This window comes from Apus apus, chromosome 4 (genome assembly GCF_020740795.1).
Source record: "Apus apus isolate bApuApu2 chromosome 4, bApuApu2.pri.cur, whole genome shotgun sequence".
Lineage (NCBI taxonomy): Eukaryota > Metazoa > Chordata > Aves > Apodiformes > Apodidae > Apus > Apus apus.
Window position 1 is genome coordinate 101368158 of NC_067285.1, and position 22010 is coordinate 101390167.

General features: G+C 40.0%; 1 protein-coding gene across 2 annotated transcripts; it reads left to right on the forward strand.

Moving 5' to 3' along the window:
- The first annotated feature begins 36 nt into the window (after nt 1-36).
- WDR1 (WD repeat domain 1) lies at nt 37-21926 on the forward strand. 2 transcript variants are annotated; one of them, XM_051616647.1, is made up of 15 exons: nt 42-266; nt 491-612; nt 4518-4608; nt 9252-9399; nt 11049-11229; nt 13051-13128; nt 13863-13943; nt 14064-14297; nt 15099-15186; nt 16455-16611; nt 17293-17380; nt 18394-18504; nt 18961-19134; nt 20533-20677; nt 21267-21926. In XM_051616647.1, exons 1-15 carry the CDS (start codon nt 251-253, stop codon nt 21374-21376), a joined length of 1824 nt encoding a protein of 607 aa, XP_051472607.1. In that variant the 5' UTR covers nt 42-250; the 3' UTR covers nt 21377-21926. The 2 variants fall into 2 exon arrangements, with proteins under 2 accessions (XP_051472608.1, XP_051472607.1); XM_051616648.1 differs by lacking the exon at nt 20533-20677 and having other exon boundaries at nt 37-266.
- Nucleotides 21927-22010: the final 84 nt, after the last annotated feature.

The window sequence follows — 22010 nt, forward strand, 5'->3', positions numbered from 1 at the left end:
CGTCCGAGCCGACGGCATTTCCGGGGGAGGGCGCGGGGCGCGGGCCGGCGCGGCGCGAGCAGAGTTGACTATATATGGTCAAAGGCCGGGGAGAGCGGCGGGCCGCGCGCGCGCTTCCTGCTGCCTGCGGCGGGGCTGAGGCGGGAGCCGAGAGGCCGGGCCGGGCTCGTCCCCTTCCTGCCTTCCCGCCTGCCTCCCTGCCTTCCCGGCCCTTCCTGCCCAGCGCCGCCGCTGGAACCAGTGGGCGAAGATGCCGTACGAGATCAGTAAGGCGGGGGCCGGGGAGGCAGGGCCGGGGGCACCGGGCGCGGGGCCGGCGCGGGGAGGCGGGCGCGGGGCCGGCGGGGCCTGGCGGCTCCGTGACAGCAACAAGTGACCGCGCCTGCCCGCGGGGCTCGCAGGGGCTGCATGCCGGGGGGTTTTAAATCCTTGCTGGTTTATTTCGTTTTATTTACTGCCCCCTCCTCCCCCCCCTCTCTTTTTCCCGTAGAAAAAGTGTTCGCCAGCCTCCCGCAGGTGGAACGAGGTGTTTCCAAAATTGTCGGAGGCGATCCTAAGGGCAGCAATTTTCTTTACACCAACGGAAAATGTGTCGTCATCAGAAACATCGATGTAATGTATCCCCGCTTATTTTAATAGTTTCGCCGTCCAGAGCTTTTGCTAAGTTTCGTTTTGTTTCCCACATCCTCTCCTTTAATAGCCGAGGCTGTGCTCCGTGCACACTTAGTAATTGCGATTGAGGTCACAGATCTGTGATCAGCACCAGGGGAATAAGCAGGGTGGATGACTCAGGCTTAAAGCCAGGGGCAGCCACTGTGAAAACTGGTAGGAAATCTCAGTCAAATGTGTACTTCTCACTCTCTTTCCCTAGGATTTATAGATGAGAGACTCATACATTCTGGTTGGCCCCGTTTATCTTCTTAAGTGTCACAATTATGCAGTTGACTGTTGTATTTCCCTATTAAATCATCTCTTCCTTATTTGCTTTGTTGGGCCTTTAGCTTGTTAGAGAAGCACGCAAAAACTTGCAAACACCTATCTTTACATGCACTACTCTCTAGCTTCTTTTTCTTTCCCCCTGCACTCCAGGAATCACAACAGTTGCCAGCTGCCTGACTCGGTGGCAAGTTCTCTGCATGTTGAGTTCCCAGCACTGGTCACAGGGAACTTTCCCCATCGATTAAATACTAGAATGCCCCAGTTAATGTTTTCAGTGGTGTGAATGATTGGGTTTTGATTTTTTTCTTCTCTGAGGATAACTAGAGAAATATTAAGCCTGTTACCTAAATTATTTCTTTTCAAAGATGGCATCTCTTTGAGAAGAATTGAGGAAGCATTACATGTCTAGTTTATTGTCTTGCTACTTGTTTTCAGAAAATACTTTTTTCAAAGTAAGTGCTTGTTCTTTAGAAAATCAAGTTCTCCGCTAGATTTTACTTCGCTCTCTTACTGCACATTTGGCCTGAAGGGGGGCAGGTCACCTCTCTGGAATTTTTAGGTCTCTACAACAATGGATTTGTTTATGGCTACTTCTGGAAATCACCTTGGTAAACTGAATTTTAATAAGCTGTTTTCCTGTTTTATATCCTCACTCTCACTGTATTCGGACATTTCTTCATTGTCAGGCAGTAACACAAGAATGCTACTAATAATTATTTGCAAATTTCTCTTTTGATATCAGTTTAAGTTCATCCACCTAAAGACAGGAAGGAGCTTGCTCTCTGGTCAGTATCTGAGTATAATGTTGTTGTAATAGTGTTTCACTCTTGCTATCAAGAAAAGTTCAATTTTCTGAAACCAGAAGCCCTAATTAAACACTGTAATGGCACACAGTCTGATGAGAGAAGAGAGAAAAGCCACTCTGCTTACATTACAGTTTTTGTCCAATTTAGGCATTATGACCACCTCCCTTGCACTGTGATTAGTGCTCCTCTGACCCTATTTTGGGGGTTAAATTGGAAGAAAACAATTTGTTTTTATCTTCCTGAATCAGCTCACAGAAGATTTGCCCAGTGCAAATGTTAGTCCCAGTGTGAGCCAGAGCATAAGAGTGTGTGGCATGGCCCTGAGTACAGGCGAGGTGGGGTTATGGGAATTCAAATTTAGACTGTTTAAACTCTCAAGGGAAGTTGAGAATAGAAGTCGTAAATCTATTTTATGGTGTAATTCCTGCTGATATGCAGAATTATCTACCTGGTAAGGAGAGTCGGCTTCTGTTAATAATTGACAGGTGACACTCTGCAGACAACTACGTAATATGTTGTAAAAGTGACACAAAAACTGACCAAAGCTTGTAGTAAAGCTTTTGTGTTCCATAGTGTTGCAGTTTGTTCCTAACCCCAGGTGGAAGTGTATCCACTCTTAGCTGAGAGCCATGCCTTCTCTGAAGAATGTAAAAGCCTGTATAATAGCTTGCAACAAGCAAATTAAACACTGGAAGGTCAGTGTGTAATCCCTCTGTGAACAATTCTCTAATGGGATGGTTGTGCTCTAATTTAAAGAAGTCATCAAAGTGCAGTGATTCGACTGTCTTAAGTTTGAAGTTCTCTGGTATTTGCTAATCAGTGGTGATGAACATAGTCTTCACAGTTAATGCTTGATGTTTAACCACGATCTAGAGACTTACTTTAACGAGGAAGGCCTGGAAGAGTGCTGGAAAAGCACTGTGAGTCAGTAAGACTAGTGATATTTGTAAGGTTTCATACCTCATTAATAGTTTATCTTCATGAGTCTAAACCTACTTTGAAGCTTGGAACTCCCAACTGCTCACTTTCATATGTGGCTCTGGTTTCAGTGTGTGAAGTAAGCCACATAAGATCACTCTTCTTGTTTAGTCTAGTGTTAGGTCCTGCACTTGTCCCAGCTAACAGTATAATCTTATCCTAAAATCTCTTTAGAAGTGGGGGGTTTTTGGGTTTTGGTATGAAATATGTACAAGACTTTACAAGCAGAAATAATATTATCAAATAAACAGCATTTAAATAGGCTACTCTAATTGCCTGATTTCCTGAATCTATTTGCTGTATTTTAAAACTGGGAGTCAATCTTGGATTTAACCCCTTCTGTCAGTCTGTTAAGTCCAGTCTCTCATCTTCTTCCTGAGCTCTTGGAGATTCTTCTGTAAAATAGCAGCTACTAATGTATGCCACTGCTAACAAAGTGTGTATGTGGGAGGGGTTGAGCTGTCTGAAATTGTAGGTGATACAGTTATAGCATGGGCAAAACATCTTTGTTTAGGTAGGATTGAGTTGCACATAAAATGGAGAGTGATATGTATGCTGTAAATGCAGACTTAAGTAGGGCTATAAGGCACTCAAGCTGTGTTAAAAAAAACAAACAAACAATAAAACAAAACAAACAACAGGAGCAAGAAGGAGCTGCTTGCATGAGTAAGCTGTATTCTGTCTCCTGAGATGTAACAGTACTGCTACAACAAGAACTCCTGCAAGCAGGAGACTTTGTAACACAGAGCAGGTGTTTTAGTTTTTCCTGATTGGATGGCTGAGTCATGCCATAACATCAGGTAATTTTCTGGTTTGGATGAATAAGTTTATATTAATTACAGCAGTTAAAATGGACTTTTGTTTTGGCCATATGAGTTGAGGTTCTGGAGCCCAAAGCTGTTAACTGGTAGAAAAAAATTCTAAAGGGGTAATGTAGTACTGCTACTGTTGTATCATATGTACACTATATTTGGAAGATGTGGAGAATGGCTTTTTTATACAGTTAATTTGAGAGCAGATTCTGCCTTGATGTCATTCTTTTTTGGTCTGTGTAGTGTAACAGTACTGATCTGCTGAGACACTGAGTCAGTTTTATTACCCACCCTGAAGCATCCGGAAGCGTATTTTAGACTGAAGAGATAAAATCATGGTGGAGTGGCAGTGAATTCCTTGCAGAATTCCAGTACAACTCTGAATACTGTGGAAATTGTCCTTTTCTGTGCTAGTCTGCTAGCTTTTTAACCAGACTGCTCCTTCTTGCTGGTTGGAAGCCTTACACACCTCATTGGTTACAGAGGGATCTTGAATACACAATGATGATTAATGACCATGCACTATGGTTAACTGTATGCTTAATTTTCATACTCCTCTGTAGTAGAATTTTTGGATGTGTGTTGCAAAGCATAGCTCACATTTAATATTCTGCTTGGGTAACTCTCTAACCTGGGCCAGCCCCAGAAAAGAAAGCCCCATGCTTGGCCTAATGTTTTGGAGAGTGCTTTTATACTTTTCAGTAGGTATTGGAGAGGAAAGGGTCACAGCAGTCCTGGCTGTTGTAGGAAATACTGTGTCAATTGTTAGAGATCAGAGGGGCTTTTTTTAGTGGTACTGGACAGCAGCATCCTGCAGTGTGTACTGTGTTTCTCAGTTTTAGACAGTGGCTCAAATGAAGTTGGAAGGAAGGGTGTGAGAAAAGGAGTTTGAGGAGAAATTCTGAATTATGTCTTTATGTCTGATATTACTTCTTTGAAAACCAAGAAATACAACTTAAAAGTGTTTTTTCCTTTAAACTAGAATCCTGCAATTGCTGACATCTACACTGAGCATGCCCATCAGGTCGTAGTAGCCAAGTATGCTCCCAGTGGATTCTACATAGCATCTGGAGGTAAAGTATGGCTTGCATGCTGCATGAGATATGAGGACAGAACTGTTAAAGTGCTTGATGTAAAAGTTGCTGGCAAAACAGAGTAGTAAAGCTTCCCATTTATATGCCCAATGTGTGTAATGTAATGTGCTTCAATGAAATTACGCACACATGCATGAGGGAGGGATAATTTCTTTAGTTGTTCCTCTAGCCTCTTTCCAAAGCAGTGAGTTTAGTGACATGCTTGGTCATCTTTAAAATTATTACTTAAATCAAAAAGAACCTGGAAATGAATTTTAAATACCGTGAAGCATTAAAGAGAACAGATCTTAGTGTAACAAAAACTTGTGTATGTGAAGTAGAATGAAAAATTATTTCTGAAATACAGGACTATTGTTTCTGCTTGTTAATAAACTTTCATACTTTGGGGGCATGGGAGGGATTCTAGGAGACTGCGTACTCCTTTTTTTTCCTCCTCCCACTTTCTCCTGACTGAGCTTTGCAAGACTTGGCATGATTTTTCTTACGTTTGTGACCTGAACTAAAAAGATGTTATTTGCTAAGTTAGCAGGGAGTGAGGCTGATTTGCAGATTCCATGTAATAGTGCATCTGAATCAGTAGAGAGAATGGGTAACAGGAATTTCTACAGCATTAATTTCCTGGATTGTTAGCAGAAATGGCTGCAGTTCTTGTTAACTTACAAAGAACTAGACAAACCCTTTTTAGTAGAAGCTTGCTTCAAATAATTTTTTCAGGAGGGCTGCTATACAGTTGAAGAGTATTGATAAATGCTTCCATTTCTTCAAAGTATTTGCAGTTAATCTATGGATTTTGTTTTAATCTTCATGCCATTGTCAAATAGAAACACTTCAAAAGCAAGTAATGTGCCCAAATACAGAAAAACTTCCTAAGTAAAGTGTCTGAAAATAAAATATCCTGAATATAAGACCCTTAGAAAGGGAGTCCAGACTCATGCACAGGTCTTGGTAGAATGGGAATTTCTCTCTCAGCAATTCAAAGGGAACAATATTTTTAAAAATCTAAAATGCTCTGTCCTTGGCTTCTTGCATATCACAAAGCTGAATTATATATGTATCTTTAGCCAAGTTTTTCTTGGCTCAGTCTAGTGTGTGGACTCTGTCAATTTGAATACCTTCTCAAAACCCATTTTACATTTTTACTGTACAAATTTGGTGTTCTGTGTTTGCACTGTACTCGGAACCTATTATGTTCTTGTATCCTTGCAGACTTTTCAGTCTTCTATAAAAGAATAGCAATACGTACTTATGTGGAGAAGTTTTTTGTAATGATCAGCTTAAGGAAAGCCCTTGCTCCTAGGAGAATACTCAGTTGACTTTTTGCAGAAGTTGTCTGTCATGCTGGAGTTTAAGCTGCCATTTTTTTCCTTTAAAAGTGTCTTCTGTACATCATTTATAAATAGTTTATGATACTGCTGAGCATGGGGTCTGAAGATAGTATCAGGCTGTTTAAGCTGTTTCTAAGTATAACATGTAAGATTCATTTCTCTATATAAATCTGCATTAGCCGTGCAACCTGCATTAATACTTCATGTGCTTGATGAGACAGACCTTTGGCGATATGCTTTGTGGCTTTTATGGTAATTTCTTTTACTGCAGTCATAACAGATGTAGTAATGGGATATACCACAAAGTTAAAGCAATGTGTGTCTATCTATCAATAGATGGAGCAAACAATTAAAATTCTGCATCAATAACAAATTCTTTATGTAAAATGAAGGATTCTGCATCTCTCCTTGTAGCAGAAGTGGAGAACGTGAGTCTATTATCAGGACCCAAAAGTGCAGGCTTGCTGTAAGTTTAAATTTAACTGTAAAGATTCACAAGTAAATGGTGAGCAGGACTTAAAAACATTCTGCTGACGTGAAATGTATATATTTTAGCATGAGGTTTATTCTAAAACAGGCTTTTGTGAAGGGTCCAATACACACAGTTTGCTGTGTGGGTTTCATTAGAGTTCTGTAAAACTGTCTGTGTAGGGAACAGTTTCTCTGGATACAATACTGCACCACAGTAATTGCTCTGAATAGAAGCAAGCTCTGGGGCTGTGTAATACCAAGAAGAAAGTGACCAAAGAAGCTTTTGTTGTGTTCTTAAATTGTCATGACCTGTTATGTTTGCTGTTTGTGACAGCACCATTTTTCAATATTTGCAGTAATCCAGGTAGTGCAGGTATCCACAGCAACATCTTGTGTGCATGTTTCGGTATGGAGAAAGTATAAAGCTGAGATGTGGATTTTAGTGCATCAGCCACTGCCAACCAGATTGCTCTCGTGTAGTAGAAGCAGGGTAGCTTACTTCCCAATGAAGTGTAAGCTGTCTTGTAGCTGCTGAGAAGGTGGGGGCTGGTTTGGGGTATTTTTTTGTGTAACACAGGTACTTGACAGATACTGACAGATACAGATAGCATATGGGGTCCTGCCCTCTTACTGTGCAATTTTTTGTGTCTGCAAAAATTGTTTCTGTGTGTTGTATTTATTGCTGTGTGTCTTGAACACAGAATCACACACAAGTCAGGGCTGGAATGGAGCTCTGGAGATCTAGTCCAACCTCGCTCCTAGAGCAGGATCCCCTAGAGCAGATTACACAGGAACTTGTCCAGGTGGGTTTTGAATGTCTCCAGGGATGGAGACTCCAAAGCCTCCCTGGGCAGCCTGTTCTGATGCTCTGTTACCATCAGAGTAAAGAAGTGTTTTCTCATATTCAGGTTAAATCTCCTGTGTACCAGTTTGTGACCATTGCCCCTTGTTCTGTCACTGGACACCACAGAGAAGAGTTTGACCCCATCCTCCTGACACTCACTCTTTAGCTATCTTGTTACCATTGATGAGATCCCCTCTCAGCCTCCTTTAAGCTAAGCAGACTCAGCTCCTTCAGCCTTTCCTCATATGGTAGGTGCTTCAGCTCTGTCATGAGCTGATATTAGACTTAAGTGGGGAAGAAAAGAACAGTTTCTCACAAGCTTCTAAATCATCTTAGTGGCCCTGTGCTGGACTGCCTCCAGTAGTTCCTTGTCCTTCAACTGCACATTGCTCCAGGCGAGGTCTCACTGTGGCACAGTAGAGAGGGAGTACAACTTCCTGTGACCTGCTGGCCACTGACCCTCTTGGCTGCAAGGGCTCATGGTCAGTCGGCTGTCCACAATGACTCCCAGATCTTTTTCCCCAGAGCTGCTCTCCAGCAGGTCAACCCCTAACCTGTCCTGGTACATGGGATTGTTCTTCCCCAGATGGAGTATTCTACACTTGCCCTTTTTGAGCTTCATTAGGTTTCTCCCTTCCCAGCTCTCCAACCTGTCCAGTTCACTCTGGATGGCAACACAGCCTTCTGGCATGTCAGTCACCCCACCCAGTTTTGTATGATAAGCAAACTTGCAATGATACGCTTTATCCCTTCGTGCAAGGCTTTGATTAATGTATTGAACAGGACTGGACTCAGTACTGACCCCTGGAGGACACCACTAGTCACAGGGCTCCAGCCAGACTCAGCTCACTGACAACTCTCTCTGCACTGTCCTTCAGCCAGTTCCCAATCTATCTCACTATTCAGGCTTCCAAACCACACTTCTCAAGTTTGGTTGTAAGGATGCTGTGGGAGACAGTGTTGAAAGCCTTGCTGAAGTCAAGGAAGACCACATCAACTGCCCTCCTCGTATCTATAAAAGGCTATCAGATTGGTCGAGCATGACTTCCCGTTGTTGAATCCATGCTGACTACTCCTGATAACCCTCCTCTCCCCAACGTGTTTTGAGATGGCACTAAGAATAAACTATCCCAACACCTTCCAGGGATGGCAGTAAGGCTGACTGGCCTGTGGTTACCCAGGTCCTCCTTCTTGCCTTTTTCTAAGACTGGGGTGATGTTGACTTTCCTCCAGTCCTCAGGCACCTCTTCTGTTCTCTAGGACTTTTCAAAGATAATGGAGGGTGGCCTAGCAATGACTTCTGCCAGCTCTCATGAGTGCTTTTAACCAAGGCCCATGGATCCCTAAGCCAGTCTGCTTTAACTGAACTTCCTTTTGCTGGACTTCCTCTGTGACCTTGGTGGTGTGGGACTCCTGAGGGTCGTCCTTAGCAGTGAAGACAGAGGCAAAGAAGCCATTCAGTAACTCTGCCTTCTCTGTATCCTCTATCACTAGGGCATCAACTTCATTCAGCAGAGAGCCCACATTCCCTTTAGAATTCCTTTTTCCTCCAGTGTACTTGAAGAAACCTTTCTTGTTGTCCTTGACCTCCCTCACCAGCTGTAATTCTAAGGAGGCTTTAGCTTTCCTTGTTTCATCCCTACATACTTTGACAACGTTTTTGTGTTCTTCCCAAGTGGTCTGTCCTTTTTGCCATGTTCTATAAACTTCTTTCTTCCTCTTGAGCTTTTTCAGTAGCTCCCTACTCAACCATGCAGGTCTCCTGGAACCTTAATGTCTGGTTAAAAATGTAATTCAGTGAAATGGGTGTAGTCTTCACAGTTTCTAAATCAAGTGATATGTATAGTTGTAATAGGGTAAGATAATAGGTTGCTAGTACAAGTGTTCAGTGTAGCTGAAAATCTGTATCCTGGCAGAGTGCTGAGTCATGTGACTGAGTCATGCTGGAACAACAATAGTTATATTCTATTTTATTGTGGCAGATGTCTCTGGAAAGCTGAGAATCTGGGATACTACACAGAAGGAACACCTACTGAAGTATGAGTATCAGCCATTTGCTGGAAAAATAAAGGACCTTGCCTGGACTGAAGACAGCAAGAGAATTGCTGTTGTTGGAGAAGGAAGGGAAAAGTGAGTAATATCTTTGCGTGTGTGTATATATACATGCACACACATACTTTAAACCTTTGTATTCTAATAAAGCAGATTCTTTGCAGAAAGCTTTTAATTCTTCAAGGGAAGAAAATAATTACTTGTTCCCTGTTTAAATTTCAGGTTGTGCTGTTCTGCAACAGAGTTCTTTATGCAGTGTTTGACAGCTGTAAAACTACTTGGAAAATACAGTTCTCTTAGAGTTGTTCATGTGGGTCTTGTTTTTATTTTCTTAGAGCTGGTCATTACATTCAATGAGAACTGTTCAGTATGCCTTTTGATGTTTTTTTTTTTTTCTCTAATTCTGAAAGAGTATGAAGGAAAACCACGAGCCAGTTCTGCCTGTGCTTTCATCCTCCCAAAGGAAGACACAATTGAATAAGAGTAAAAAAAAAATACAGAAAATAATATATCTGAATTTTCTCCTTTGGCAGCATGCCCATATTTTTAGGCCTTATGGTAATTAAAAGAAAATCACAACCGGTTGTCCTCGTCTCACTAAATTAAGTGCCCATTGCTGTCAGGTTTGTGTCCTTTCTTTAATGTCTAAAGACTATCATACAACCATAGAATGGTTTGAGTTGGAAGGGACCTCAAAGATCATCTAGTTCCAACCCACCTGCCATGGGCAGGGACACCTTCCACTAGAACAGTTGCTCAAAGCCCCATCCAACCTGGCCTTGAACACTTCCAGGGAGGGGGCATCCACAGTTTTCTTGAGCAGCCTCTTCCAGTGTCTTACCTCCCTCACAGTAAAGAATTTCTTTCTGATATCTAATCTAAATCTGTCCTCTTTCATTTTAAAACTGTCCAGACCTGGTAGTTTTATGCCTAAAGGGCTGAAAAACTATGTGGTCCTGTTCCCTGACCCCATGCACCGTTTTTTAATCACCATCACATACTGTGTCCAGATATTTGAAAGAGATTATTTTTCCTTAATTGCTCCCTCCACTCCCACCTGCTCCTGGGTAGACACTGTGTAAATTTGCTCTCCTGCTTCAGAAAGTCTGCCGGTGTTCTGTTAGGTGGGTGTACTTTCAGTCTAGAATTGTGCTGAAATGATTCTGTAGAACCTCTTTTTAATACTGATGCTTTGGCAGTTTAATGCCACTGTATTGGTTATAATGATTTTTTTTTTTAAGTGATCTAAGTAAGAACGGCCAATGCTGTAATAACTCTTACTGCTTAAACCTTTAAGTAATAATAGTTGTAAAAGTGATGATACCCACTCTAGGCTGAATAAGCAGATAACTGATGGAGTGCCAGTTATCCTAGCTTTCTGCATTGTGTGTTGTGACGAGGTAGATGGAATAATTTACTGCTTTCTTTTTATAAACAGTTAGACTTACTTAAGAACATCTTTTGGATGTCTGAATTTTTAGAGGCTTTATACATAAAATTTGCTTGTCTCTCCCCCATCAGCAAATGTCTCCTATTGAAGATTAGATTCAGTCTCCAGCAAGATCTCAAATAGCCTTCAGGGAACTGTGATGCACTTGCATGAGATTAACAAGATGACCTAATTTCTTTTCTTTCAGTGCTCTTAAATCTGGTGTTTGCGGTTGCTCAAGGAGTTAATCTTCATGTAACTTCTGTGAATTGTAGTTATTGTGTGCTTTTCTAACTAGGTTTGGAGCAGTGTTCCTGTGGGATAGTGGCTCTTCTGTTGGTGAGATTACTGGGCACAACAAAGTGATCAATAGTGTGGACATTAAACAAACAAGACCATATCGTCTAGCAACGGGCAGTGATGACAACTGTGCTGCTTTCTTTGAGGGACCTCCATTCAAGTTCAAGTTTACAATGAGTGTGAGTTTAAGTTTTGATGCGGCTCTGTTAAATTGTGCAGCATATTAACTAAAAGCTTTCCAACAAGCTTGCAGTTTTTGTCACAAGTAGCTGTTTTAACAAGAGTTCTTAGCTCCCCCTTTTGGGGCATAGTTGATGCCAAGTGGCTGTCTTAAGCCTGTGTATAAACTGAAGGTTTGTCTAAGGCCAGGAAAACTGAAATAAATAGTTGGTTAAGAGGCAAACTTGAAGCACTTTTTCTGATGTTGAGTTTGTGATTTTGTTTTGCCTTTTTTTTTTTTGTCTTCATCCGCTTCCATAACTTAAGAAGTGATATGTTTTGTTGACCCTATTGGTCCTTTCTGAGTTCTGCTTCCTCGTGCAAACATGAGTAGAATTTCTTAGTACTATTCAAGGTGCTTGATCCAAGAAATGTAAGAGTGCTCAAATCTGTAACCCCAGGGCAGTGTAGAAAGGGTGATTGTAGATGTTTGAGAAAGTAACTGATCTTTATAATGAAGAATGGGTGTATAACTTCTGTAGTCAGTTTTCTGTTTCTACATCCCTTTTCATTTTTTGTTTCTTATTCTGCTAGTTAAAGTCCCTTATGTAAATGAAACAAAGCCTGGAACTACCACATTTAAACCTTTGTTACTTGGAGCCAAAGAAAATAAAAACCCAAAAGCTTCTGCAGTTGTTTTTGGTGGCAGAAGACATGTCTTTGCCTCTAAACTGTTACAGAAATATTGAATGTTATTGCAGTAGTAAATTAAAATTGTTTAGTTCTTATGTTTAAAAACACAGTATTAGACCTTTCATTTTCTTAAGCATTTGCCTTGAGTAGTCTTCATATACTGACTTTAGTAAGGATTCCATCGCAGCTCTAGAAAAGGAATTGTTTTGAGCTCTGCAATCCAATGAAATGATGTAGTTGCCTAATATATTTTTGAACTTAAGTTGATACTTGCATTTTGCTAAGCTGGTTCTTTTGGAACTCTGAATTGCTTACCACTGCTGCTTAGACTGGTATGTGATGCAGTCTTCCTTTTAAAGAATTGATATGTGGGATTCTGGTACAGGCTGTTACATGGTTTAGATTAGAGATTGAGGTATCATCAGGAAAAAAACCCAAAACTATAGTTAGAGAAAGTAGGTTAGAACTTGCCTTTCATAATACTAAAAATAGTCTCCCAAATATCTCTGCATGGGAGCTTTGGCCTCATTGTGGTGCTTCCCTATTTAACGTGTGTTTTCTAGTTAGCATGGTTTGAATAGTCTCCTACTTGTAAATAGTCTATTTGGGGAGCATACATCAGTCTTGCCTAGTTACTTCACAGAGCTACCACTAGTGCAATCTCCCAGAAATGGAATTCCAGTAAAATAATAATGTATGCTTCATGCCTGTGTTTTTTTGCAATAAGAAGGATAAAGCACTCTTCTGTGTGTAAAATTTGCTCAATGAAGCAAGAGTCAAAGTCTGGAGGATGTTGCAGAAGAACTCTGTGACCAGAGGAAAGGAATCCCATGTTTGCATCTAGGCTGCAGCTGAGGGTTTCTTCATACCTATCCCTGAAAGTGGGTATTCATTCACCTGGCATTGTGCTAAAAAATTGTTTGAACTGCTTCAGTATTGATGTCACAGCTTTTTCCCTGAACTGTTCTTTATCCCCATGATCCTCTTCAGATAGAGGCTGGACTGGCACTGCAGCAATTCTTTACAGCAGGTATCTCCCACACTCCTAATTTAGGGCTACCATGTAAGAGGATTTCATTGTTACTGGATTATCATCTGTGTAAAAAGATCTGTTCTTAGTTTGTGTACTGATTCTTTTTTTCCTACAGGACCATACACGGTTTGTGAACTGTGTGAGGTTTTCTCCTGATGGGAACAGACTTGCTACAGCTAGTGCAGATGGCCAGGTAATAAAACAAGGCTCTCTTTTTGTAGTGATTTTAGCACATGAAGATTTTCTTGTGCATTTTGGCAATAGGATTAGTATTGTAAAATCCACGCTGCTTCTCTTTTTCTTCCAAGAAATGCTTAAACTTTCGACAAAGCTGTAACAACTGACATCAGCCAGATGATTCTCAGTCAGCTTTCTTCCCTATTCCATCTCTCTAGCATATTGCTTCCCTTATGGGTTATTTTGTCAGGAACATATTAGACTGTTGGAATATATATGTCTTTGTTACAATCCTGAGAAGCCTGGCTGAAATACCGAGTTCCTAGGTAGCAACTCGGCTTCATGTAGATGCCCTACTGAAAAGGGCAGGTTTAACAATGATGCTGTTACCATAGGTAGCTCCTCCTTCTAAGAGGGCTGATTCACATGACTGCAGTTCTAAGCAGCTGCCATCACAGCAGGAATCAAAAATGTAACATCTTCCAGAGTTTCAGATATCATGATCCAATGTACTGAGTGGCTTACTGTGATTATTTACAATTGCTATCTCATTTGTTTAGTCTTAAGTATTAAAAGCAAGAGTACTTGTACCCTTCTTCAAAAATCTCGTGTTTGGTAAACCTGCAAGCCTGCTATGTAATAGAAGTATCATCTGTGCAGTGCAAGTAACAGTGTTTCAATTCTTGGTTTGTTTGTTTGTTTCTGTTACTGCTTTTCCCATTAAGTTATATGTCTATGTGCTCTCTTAAGATTTTTGTCTATGATGGAAAAACTGGAGAGAAAGTGTGTGCTCTTGGTGGAGGCAAAGCTCATGATGGAGGTATTTATGCTGTAAGTATCACATCATTTGTACAAGTGGCCTGTAGTACTTCATTGCCAAGCGCATGGACTGTGAAGTCTTGCAATATAGTAAATGCTTTTATTATATTGTGCTGACATTTATTTTTGCAGATTAGTTGGAGTCCTGACAGTAGTCAGTTGCTTTCTGCATCTGGAGATAAAACTGCTAAAATCTGGGATGTTGGTGCTAATTCTATTGTCAGTACTTTTAACATGGGATCAAACGTGTTGGATCAGCAGCTGGGTTGTTTGTGGCAGAAAGACCACTTATTGACAATCTCCCTGTCTGGATATATCAATTATTTGGACAAGAACAATCCAAATAAGCCTCTACGTGTCATAAAGGTAAGTTAAACTTTTGTTGTTGCCCCAGTTTCTGCAATAAATGGTTTGGTGGTTAAAGTTTTCTAGATGGAATAATAACAGTTTTGTTAGCAGTGCCAGACAAGCAGTGTGTGACTGAGTCTTGCAAGTCACATGAATCAAGAAAATGTTACATGTGTGATCCTGTGCTTAGTGCAAATATAGAGACTGATTTTGTTTTCCAGTAAGGTTATCAACTTATCTTTCATACCAGCTTTTAAGCATTCTTGAGATAAGAAAAGAAATAGAACATAGATAAAAAAATAAGTGATGCCTCATTCAACAAGAGCTAGTGTGTTGTGAACAAGGTGACTGGGTTTGCTGTGCAATTGAGCTTTAATATGAGGAATTAAAGAGTTCACTGGCAGAGCACTCTCATGGGAACTTTTTTTACGTGAACTAGAAACAGATGTCCCAGATTCTTGCTATTGCTTCTATAATTCTGGCAGTTGGCATGGGTACCTGACCATATTTAGTCCTTTTCCCTGAATCATAAAGTGCAAAACTTTGTTGTTGAAAAAGCCATGAAAGTATTCTGGCCCACCAGGCTAATAAGGATATTCATGATGCCTATTCCTTCTCTTCAAGAAGTACATAGAAATAGCAATGCTGCAACAGTTATGAGTGTACCATTAATTAGTGATTTGTGTTCTAGGTTACTTTCAATGCTTGTGAACAAAATGATCTGAATAACTCATATTTCTTCTCAAATAAGTTTGATTTATGTATGCATTAAGATGAAAAATTGCCCATCAATAATTATTATTTATTTCCTGTTCACAGGGTCATAGTAAATCAATTCAGTGTCTTACAGTGCATAAAAATGGTGGAAAATCCTATATTTACTCTGGAAGTAATGATGGTCATATTAATATCCTTTCAATAGTGGTGGTATTTGTTCTAGTCTTACAGTCTGAGAGAGCTCATTAGGAGGAAAAAAAAGATGCTTCACCAAAGACAAAAACTTAGGCTGTTGGACACAAGCGAATGTTTATGTCTGAAGAAGTTTAATTTGCTTTCCTCTAACTTGCTTGTTTCAATGGTTGGCTTTAAACTTGCGTGCTATATATGAGCCACTTCGTAATTTCCAATTGGCACTGCTTTGTGGTAGATAGTATGGAGGAGCAAGTAAATACATTAAATTAGCCTCTTGTAACTTTCCACTTATTCTGTCATACAGGCAAAATATGTATTGTTGTCTCTTGCTGGTATATGCAATAGATAGGTAGATCTTAGCATGTGCTGCAAGGCCTGTATCTTCTGCTTTAGATGTTTAGGACAAGAAGGATAGTCTTGCTGATTTGTCTCTGACCCGTTAACATGCATTTCTCTTTACAGTTGTGTTTTCCCAACTAGTATTAGATTGTGCTTTTGTAGTTCTGTGACAAACTGATTGTGTTCTTTAGTTGGTATCCCAAATGTCATAAGGCTTCCTCACTACTGAAGAGAACTTAAACTTCTTTTCAGACTTATTTCAGTCCTTTTGGTTTCTGGAGCAAAACACTGGGAATGCAGCCTGGTTTCCAAAGGGCATTTTAAAGAGACAGACTGTTCAGCTATAAGATTGTTGGCTTTTCTTCAGCATTCTGAAGCTTATAAATAAAACTACAGTCCTTCATCCTGCTTGCTGTGATGCATTAAAATGGCATGAAGTTGACATAAAGCATCATAAATACAGGTCGTGTTTCTTTGCAGAGCTGTAGCATAGTGTTAATAGTTCAGCTGATGTTAATGTATAACATAAGAGAAAGCAAATGTTGTGGAACTTCTAACTATAATTCTTTAAAAAGTATTTCCTGTTCTCAAAACTAATGGTGGTTGTTCCATTATTTTCTACTGTTTGTAGTTGGTCATTTAGCTCATTACAGAACATCAGAGCTTCATTTAATAAATATTTTCTAAGTGTGGTTAGTTGAATCTGGTACAGGTTGTCCAGGGAACTTCTGAAGTCTCCATCCCTAGAGAGAATCAAAACTCAACAGAATGGGCAGCCTGTTGTAGCTGACGCTGATTTGAGCAGTGGGTTGGACTAAGCAACCTCAAGAGGTCCCTTAGGTATTCTAACAACTATGTCACTTTTAATGATGCCGTATCTGACTGCACTAGTATCTTTGAATGTTCCTTAATTCTATTATGTACATTATTGGGATTCTGAAACTGGAGAGAATGATGGCTTTTCTGGGAAAGGCCATACAAACCAGGTTTCTAGAATGGCAGTGGATGAAATGGATCAACTGGTCACCTGCAGTATGGATGATACTGTGCGCTATACCAACCTTAGCAAGAGAGACTACAGGTTAGTTAAAATGTTACCTTTTATTGGAGTATTGCAGCCCTAATTAATTTACAGCTAGAGTTTTGTTGATTTATATGGTGAAGAATTTTGTGCTGCAGTTCAGGTTTTAAGTTACCATGGAAACTGTAGAAATTATTGCTGTACCAACCTTGCGGTTTTTCTGTGACAAGAAAAGGCATCCTGGACTTCTCAATTTGTCTCATCCCTTCCACAGGTTAAATGGAGATTTGCCTTGCATCAGGTGGCTTAGCTAGGGGACTGTGGGAAGGGTGTCCATTTTATGACACATAAAGACCCAGGAATGTTAGTAATAAATGTGGTTAGGAGGGGTGGGACACAGCTGTTTCTTCATGGGAACAACAACTGAAGCAAAAAACGATCAAGGAATCCTGTTAAGAGCACCTAGTTAACAGCACTAGAGACACTAGTTTAGTGACATTGACATTCACTTCCAGTGTGTACTACCTGATCAAGATACTAATGCTTTAAACAGTAAACAGAAGGAATCTTTGCAGATTATTAAAAAATAATAGAGTCATATAATCAAAATATTACATTATGTATCCTCTTGATCTTTAGTTGAATGGTTATTTGACTAGGTAATTTTAAATAATTGTAGGCATGGAATAATTTTTCTGCTTTGTCCTTCCTGCTTCTCCACCTTGGCACACCTTTCTCCAGTGGCCAGGATGCTGTGAAAATGGATGTTCAACCAAAATGTCTAGCAGTGGGTCCTGGTGGTTATACCGTAGTTCTATGCATTGGACAAGTAAGTATTAAGTTGTGGATAAACAACACAATTGCTCTGTTAATAATTCCATGTGTGGTAACATGCTGGTGTCTGACAAAACCTATTTAGTGTGGGATCACCTTGCACATCTGCAGAATTTTCTAATAAGACGTTTGGGGAACATAATGAGTCAGGATGCTTGATAGGCTGGTTGTTTTGCATCCTGCAGCAACTTGACAGTCTCCTGTGTAGATGTAAATTTCACACAGTCTCTTGTATGGATGCATCTGAATTTGTTATCAATAAAGCTTTGTGCTGGAATACCAGTCTGAATCATGTTCTTGCCTGGTCTATTCAGTAACACAATTTTAGGAAAAGGATTTATTCTAATTTATTGCCACTAACCCAGCTAACCAATTAGCGGATGGTGTTGTACAGCATAGGTAGCTCTAGTTTGCTTGCCAGTACAATTTGAATCATGCAAAACCAGAGAAATTGCACCAGGGCTACCTTGTATCAAAGCACACTTCTAATGATTTATATCTTCTGTGTGGGTGATGCTGGTTTTATGTTTGAGACTTTCGGTGCTGTTGTCCAAACCTGTTTTCTGTGTGAGTTATAATTCCAGCTGTATATAGAATTGAATGCAAATAGCTCTTTAAATTTAACATTGCAATATTAACTTCTACTAACTTGGTCCCGCTTCCCTTCTTTTAACAGTGAACCAGGAAGGGAGCAAGCTTTGCTAAAAATAGTTTAGCCCATGTTTCTTTCATGTTCAAACCAAGTGAGGCAAAGCCAAAGGCAGCAGAGCATGCCTTGCACCACATAATTTAGAGAACATAAGTACTTGAGTACATCAGATTAGTTAATTGCCACACATAGGCATTTCTTTCTTTTCCATTTTGTTACCTTTTTAGGGATGTAACTGTTCCTCTGAAATCAGAATATAGTGAACTTCAGAGCAGTCAAAGTGGATTTATATTTGTGACTTTGTTTTCTATTAGGCACTTGAAAGAAAAGGGTCTTAGTTTCTGGTTTTCTGCTTACAGATTGTTTTGATGAAAGATAAGAAAAAATGTTTTGCAATTGATGACCTTGGCTATGAGCCAGAAGCTGTAGCCATTCACCCTGGAGGAGGAACAGCAGCAGTGGGAGGAGCGGTAAGGTTGCATTTCCTAAAACTGTCCTACTTGGAACTACTGGAACTAGTAACAGAAGTGTTTAATGATAGTAGGTGTGTTGAGAAGTAGTGGATGGCAGCTTGTAACAGCAGTAGTATTCTAACAAGTAAACTGTGTAAAACTGTTGTTCCTGGGCTTTCATTCCCCAGGTTCTCTCACCATAGTGACTATTTCATTTTATTTCTCTTGTGTTTGCTTCTTTTCAAATTATTCAATTGTTTTTACCCAGTGTGTACCTAAAGTAGGCAAATTCTAGAAATCAGGTCTATATTCTAGACTGCTTTCAGCATAAATGACAAGTTCTTTAAACTGTTTCTCAGTGTAAGCACTACCAGATAGAACTGATGCAAAAAGTTTCAGAAAATCAGTAAGCCTTACTTTTTGTATTTTAAAGTAATTTTTGTACCTTCCCTCTTCTTCACTATTACTTTGCAGGATGGGAATGTCCATTTATATTCAATCCAAGGAACCTCTTTGAAAAATGACAATAAGTCTTTGGAAGCCAAAGGTCCAGTTACTGACCTGGCATATTCTCACGATGGTGCCTTTCTTGCAGTCTGTGATGCAAACAAAGTTGTCACTGTCTTCAGTGTCACTGATGGCTATGCGGTAAGAATTGTTGTATCAGGACTTTTCCTTGTTTAAAAACAAATTGATTGGTATCTCATGTCTAAATCTGTTGTAAAATATAGCGTAGCTGGTGAGACTTGTTACATCATGGATGTATATTTAGTGGGTTTGTGTCTGTTTATCTGGTATTTTTGTGTTAGTGTTGCTTTTCACTGCAGGCTCCAGATCATAAGAATAGGTGAGGAAATGTAAAGCATAGGTTGCTTACTGGGAAAACACTCAAACCTATCTAATAACAAACACACAGTATAATGGGTGAAGGGTTGGATATCCACAGGCTAGCAGTAGTTAAATGTAAAAGATAACAAAGAATGCATGTTCCTTACTCGAGTAAGCTGAATCACTAGTGTGAGGGGGTTTTAAAGGAAGAAAGGTGACTAGGATACATGCATGCCTGTTAAGAGAATTTGTGTGTGTTTTTGTAAATGGACAAGAAGTCCATCAGTGTGATAAGAATCCTGCAGAATAACATTTAATGAAGGAAATAAAGGAGACTTGGCAAAAGGACTTTGACTGTGGCACATGGTTCCATGGTAAGAACTAAACAACAAAAGGGATACATTAGGGCAGGGAATACTGCTTTATTCTTCAACCTAGGTCTTCTAAGCAAGAATCAAAAAATAGGCAGTTCCTGTTTTTCAGCTGAGCAGTCAATGTGTGTATCAGCCTGTAAAGTCATTAAGCTTTGACTAAAATCACACTGAAGTAAGAAATGGAGCATAGCATTCCACAAAAATGTTTCCTTTTTAAAGTAAAAATAATTAAAAAAAATGCTTCCAGAAACATCTGTGGTGTTATTTTGAAAGCATCTAAGCAAGAAGTGACTTTCAGACTCTTCTCAGTGGTGTCCAGTGACACAACAAGGGACAATGGTCACAAACTGGTTCACAGGAGATTTAACCTAAATGTGAGAAAAAACTTCTTTACTCTGAAGATAACAGAGCACTGGAACAGGCTGTCCGGGAGCTTGTGGAGTCTTCATCCCTGGAGACATTTAAAACCTGCCTGGATGTGTTCCTGTGTGATCTGCTCTAGGGGCCAGGAGGGTTGGACTAGATTTCCAGAGCTCCCTTCCAGCCCAGATCATTCTGTGATTCTGTGACTTGTTGCATGTGCACTTCACAGATCCAGCTTTATAGAAAAAATTATTGATGGGTTTTTTAAAAAAAAAAAAGGTTTGGGCTTTATTGGCCTGATGAGTGTTTAAATAAATAGCATAAAATTAAGCTACTGCTTGGTTTAGGTCATCCCTCTGCACCTGATATTTACAGTGTCTGAAGTCTTGTAGCTTATTATGATGCTACACATTAAAAGCCAGTAATTTCCTGAAGTAATGTAAACTAATGAAGTAACACTGTATGTCTGACCTCCAAATAGGAACACAACGTCTTTTACGGACACCATGCAAAAGTTGTTTGTATTGCCTGGTCACCAGACAACAAACATTTTGCTTCTGGGGGCATGGACATGATGGTATATGTATGGACTGTAAGTGATCCAGAGACCAGAGTCAAGATACCAGGTGTGTTTCCTTCTAAGTCATTACTTTTGAAAGTTACTAGTAGTTCTTGATCCTGGAGGCAGGCTCTTCTCAGTAGTTCCCAGTGTCAGAACAAGGGGCAACAGGTACAAGCTGGAACACAGGAAGTTCCATTTAAATATGAGGAAAAACTTCTTCACAGTGAGGGTGTCAGAGCTCTGGAACAGTCTGCCCAGGGAGGTTGTGGAGTCTCCATCTCTGGAGATACTCAAAACTTGCCTGGACACAGTCCTGTGTAAAGTGCTCTAGGTTATCCTGCTTCAGTGGGAGAGTTGGACTGGATGATCCCTGGAGGTCCCTTCCAACTCCAGCAATCCTGTGATTCTTGAAATCCAACACAGTATCTGTTTTTTAGACCTAATGGTAAGCAGGATTTTGATGTTCTCAAACAGATTTAACCTTTATGTTAATCTCTTGCTGCAATAGTTAGAACTCTTCTGTGATTTTGTAGTCACTTAAAATACACTACTAGCATTTAATGTAGCTGAAAATCACATTTGGAATATGTGTTGAATTTGTTTTGTGAGCCCAGCCTTCTAATTCTTCCCTGTTATTTCACACTGCCATACAGATGCTCACAGGCTACATCACGTAAGCAGCTTGGCGTGGTTGGATGAACATACTCTGGTGACAACATCCCACGATGCTTCTGTCAAAGAGTGGTCTATCTCCTACAATTGAAATAAGCCCTCTATTTGGAAGGACCTAATCAGGGACTAGAACTACTGCAGTGGAACATAGCATTTCTCTTTAAAGAATCTGTATTGGCCTCTGGGTCTGCTATCATATCCTCATATCTTTACAGGGTGTTCATATCTGTAATTAAATGTACTTTGAAAGCTTTAGCCAGTAACAGTTTGCACATGAAAAGCACTTAAATTATGTCTGGAGCTTAACCTTTGTGCTGAACATTCCAGAGGCAACAGCTGAGCAAGTTGGTGTGAAAGATTCAGGCGTGAAAGATTCAAACTCAAATCAGTTGTTCTTTTCTAACCTAGAAACATGAGACTGTACAGCATGAGAGTAATACTTCTCATTTTTTCTAATTACAGAACATTTCTGTACTAACGGTCATAGTAAGAGTATTTAGTTGTGATCTGAAACCAATCAAGCTGTGTGCAGCTACTGTATATTGCTTTGCTTCTCTGTACTGCACCAAACTGTTGCCTCAGATTTTATCCTCCAGATAACAAAATGGGGTACACACATAATAAACTTTTTATGTATTTCATGTCAAAGCTTTGTGGTTTATTTTAAGGTGGAAGTGTGGGATTTTGATGTACTTACTGTTGTGGGTATAATGTTTACAAATAAT

Excerpts from the sequence above, each read along its gene's own strand:
- WDR1 (XM_051616647.1), top strand. Across the intron at positions 14,298-15,098 it reads AGCCTCTACGTGTCATAAAG|GGTCATAGTAAATCAATTCA; the intron begins GTAAGTTAAACT and ends TCCTGTTCACAG. Across the intron at positions 15,187-16,454 it reads AAGTAATGATGGTCATATTA|ATTATTGGGATTCTGAAACT; the intron begins ATATCCTTTCAA and ends TCTATTATGTAC.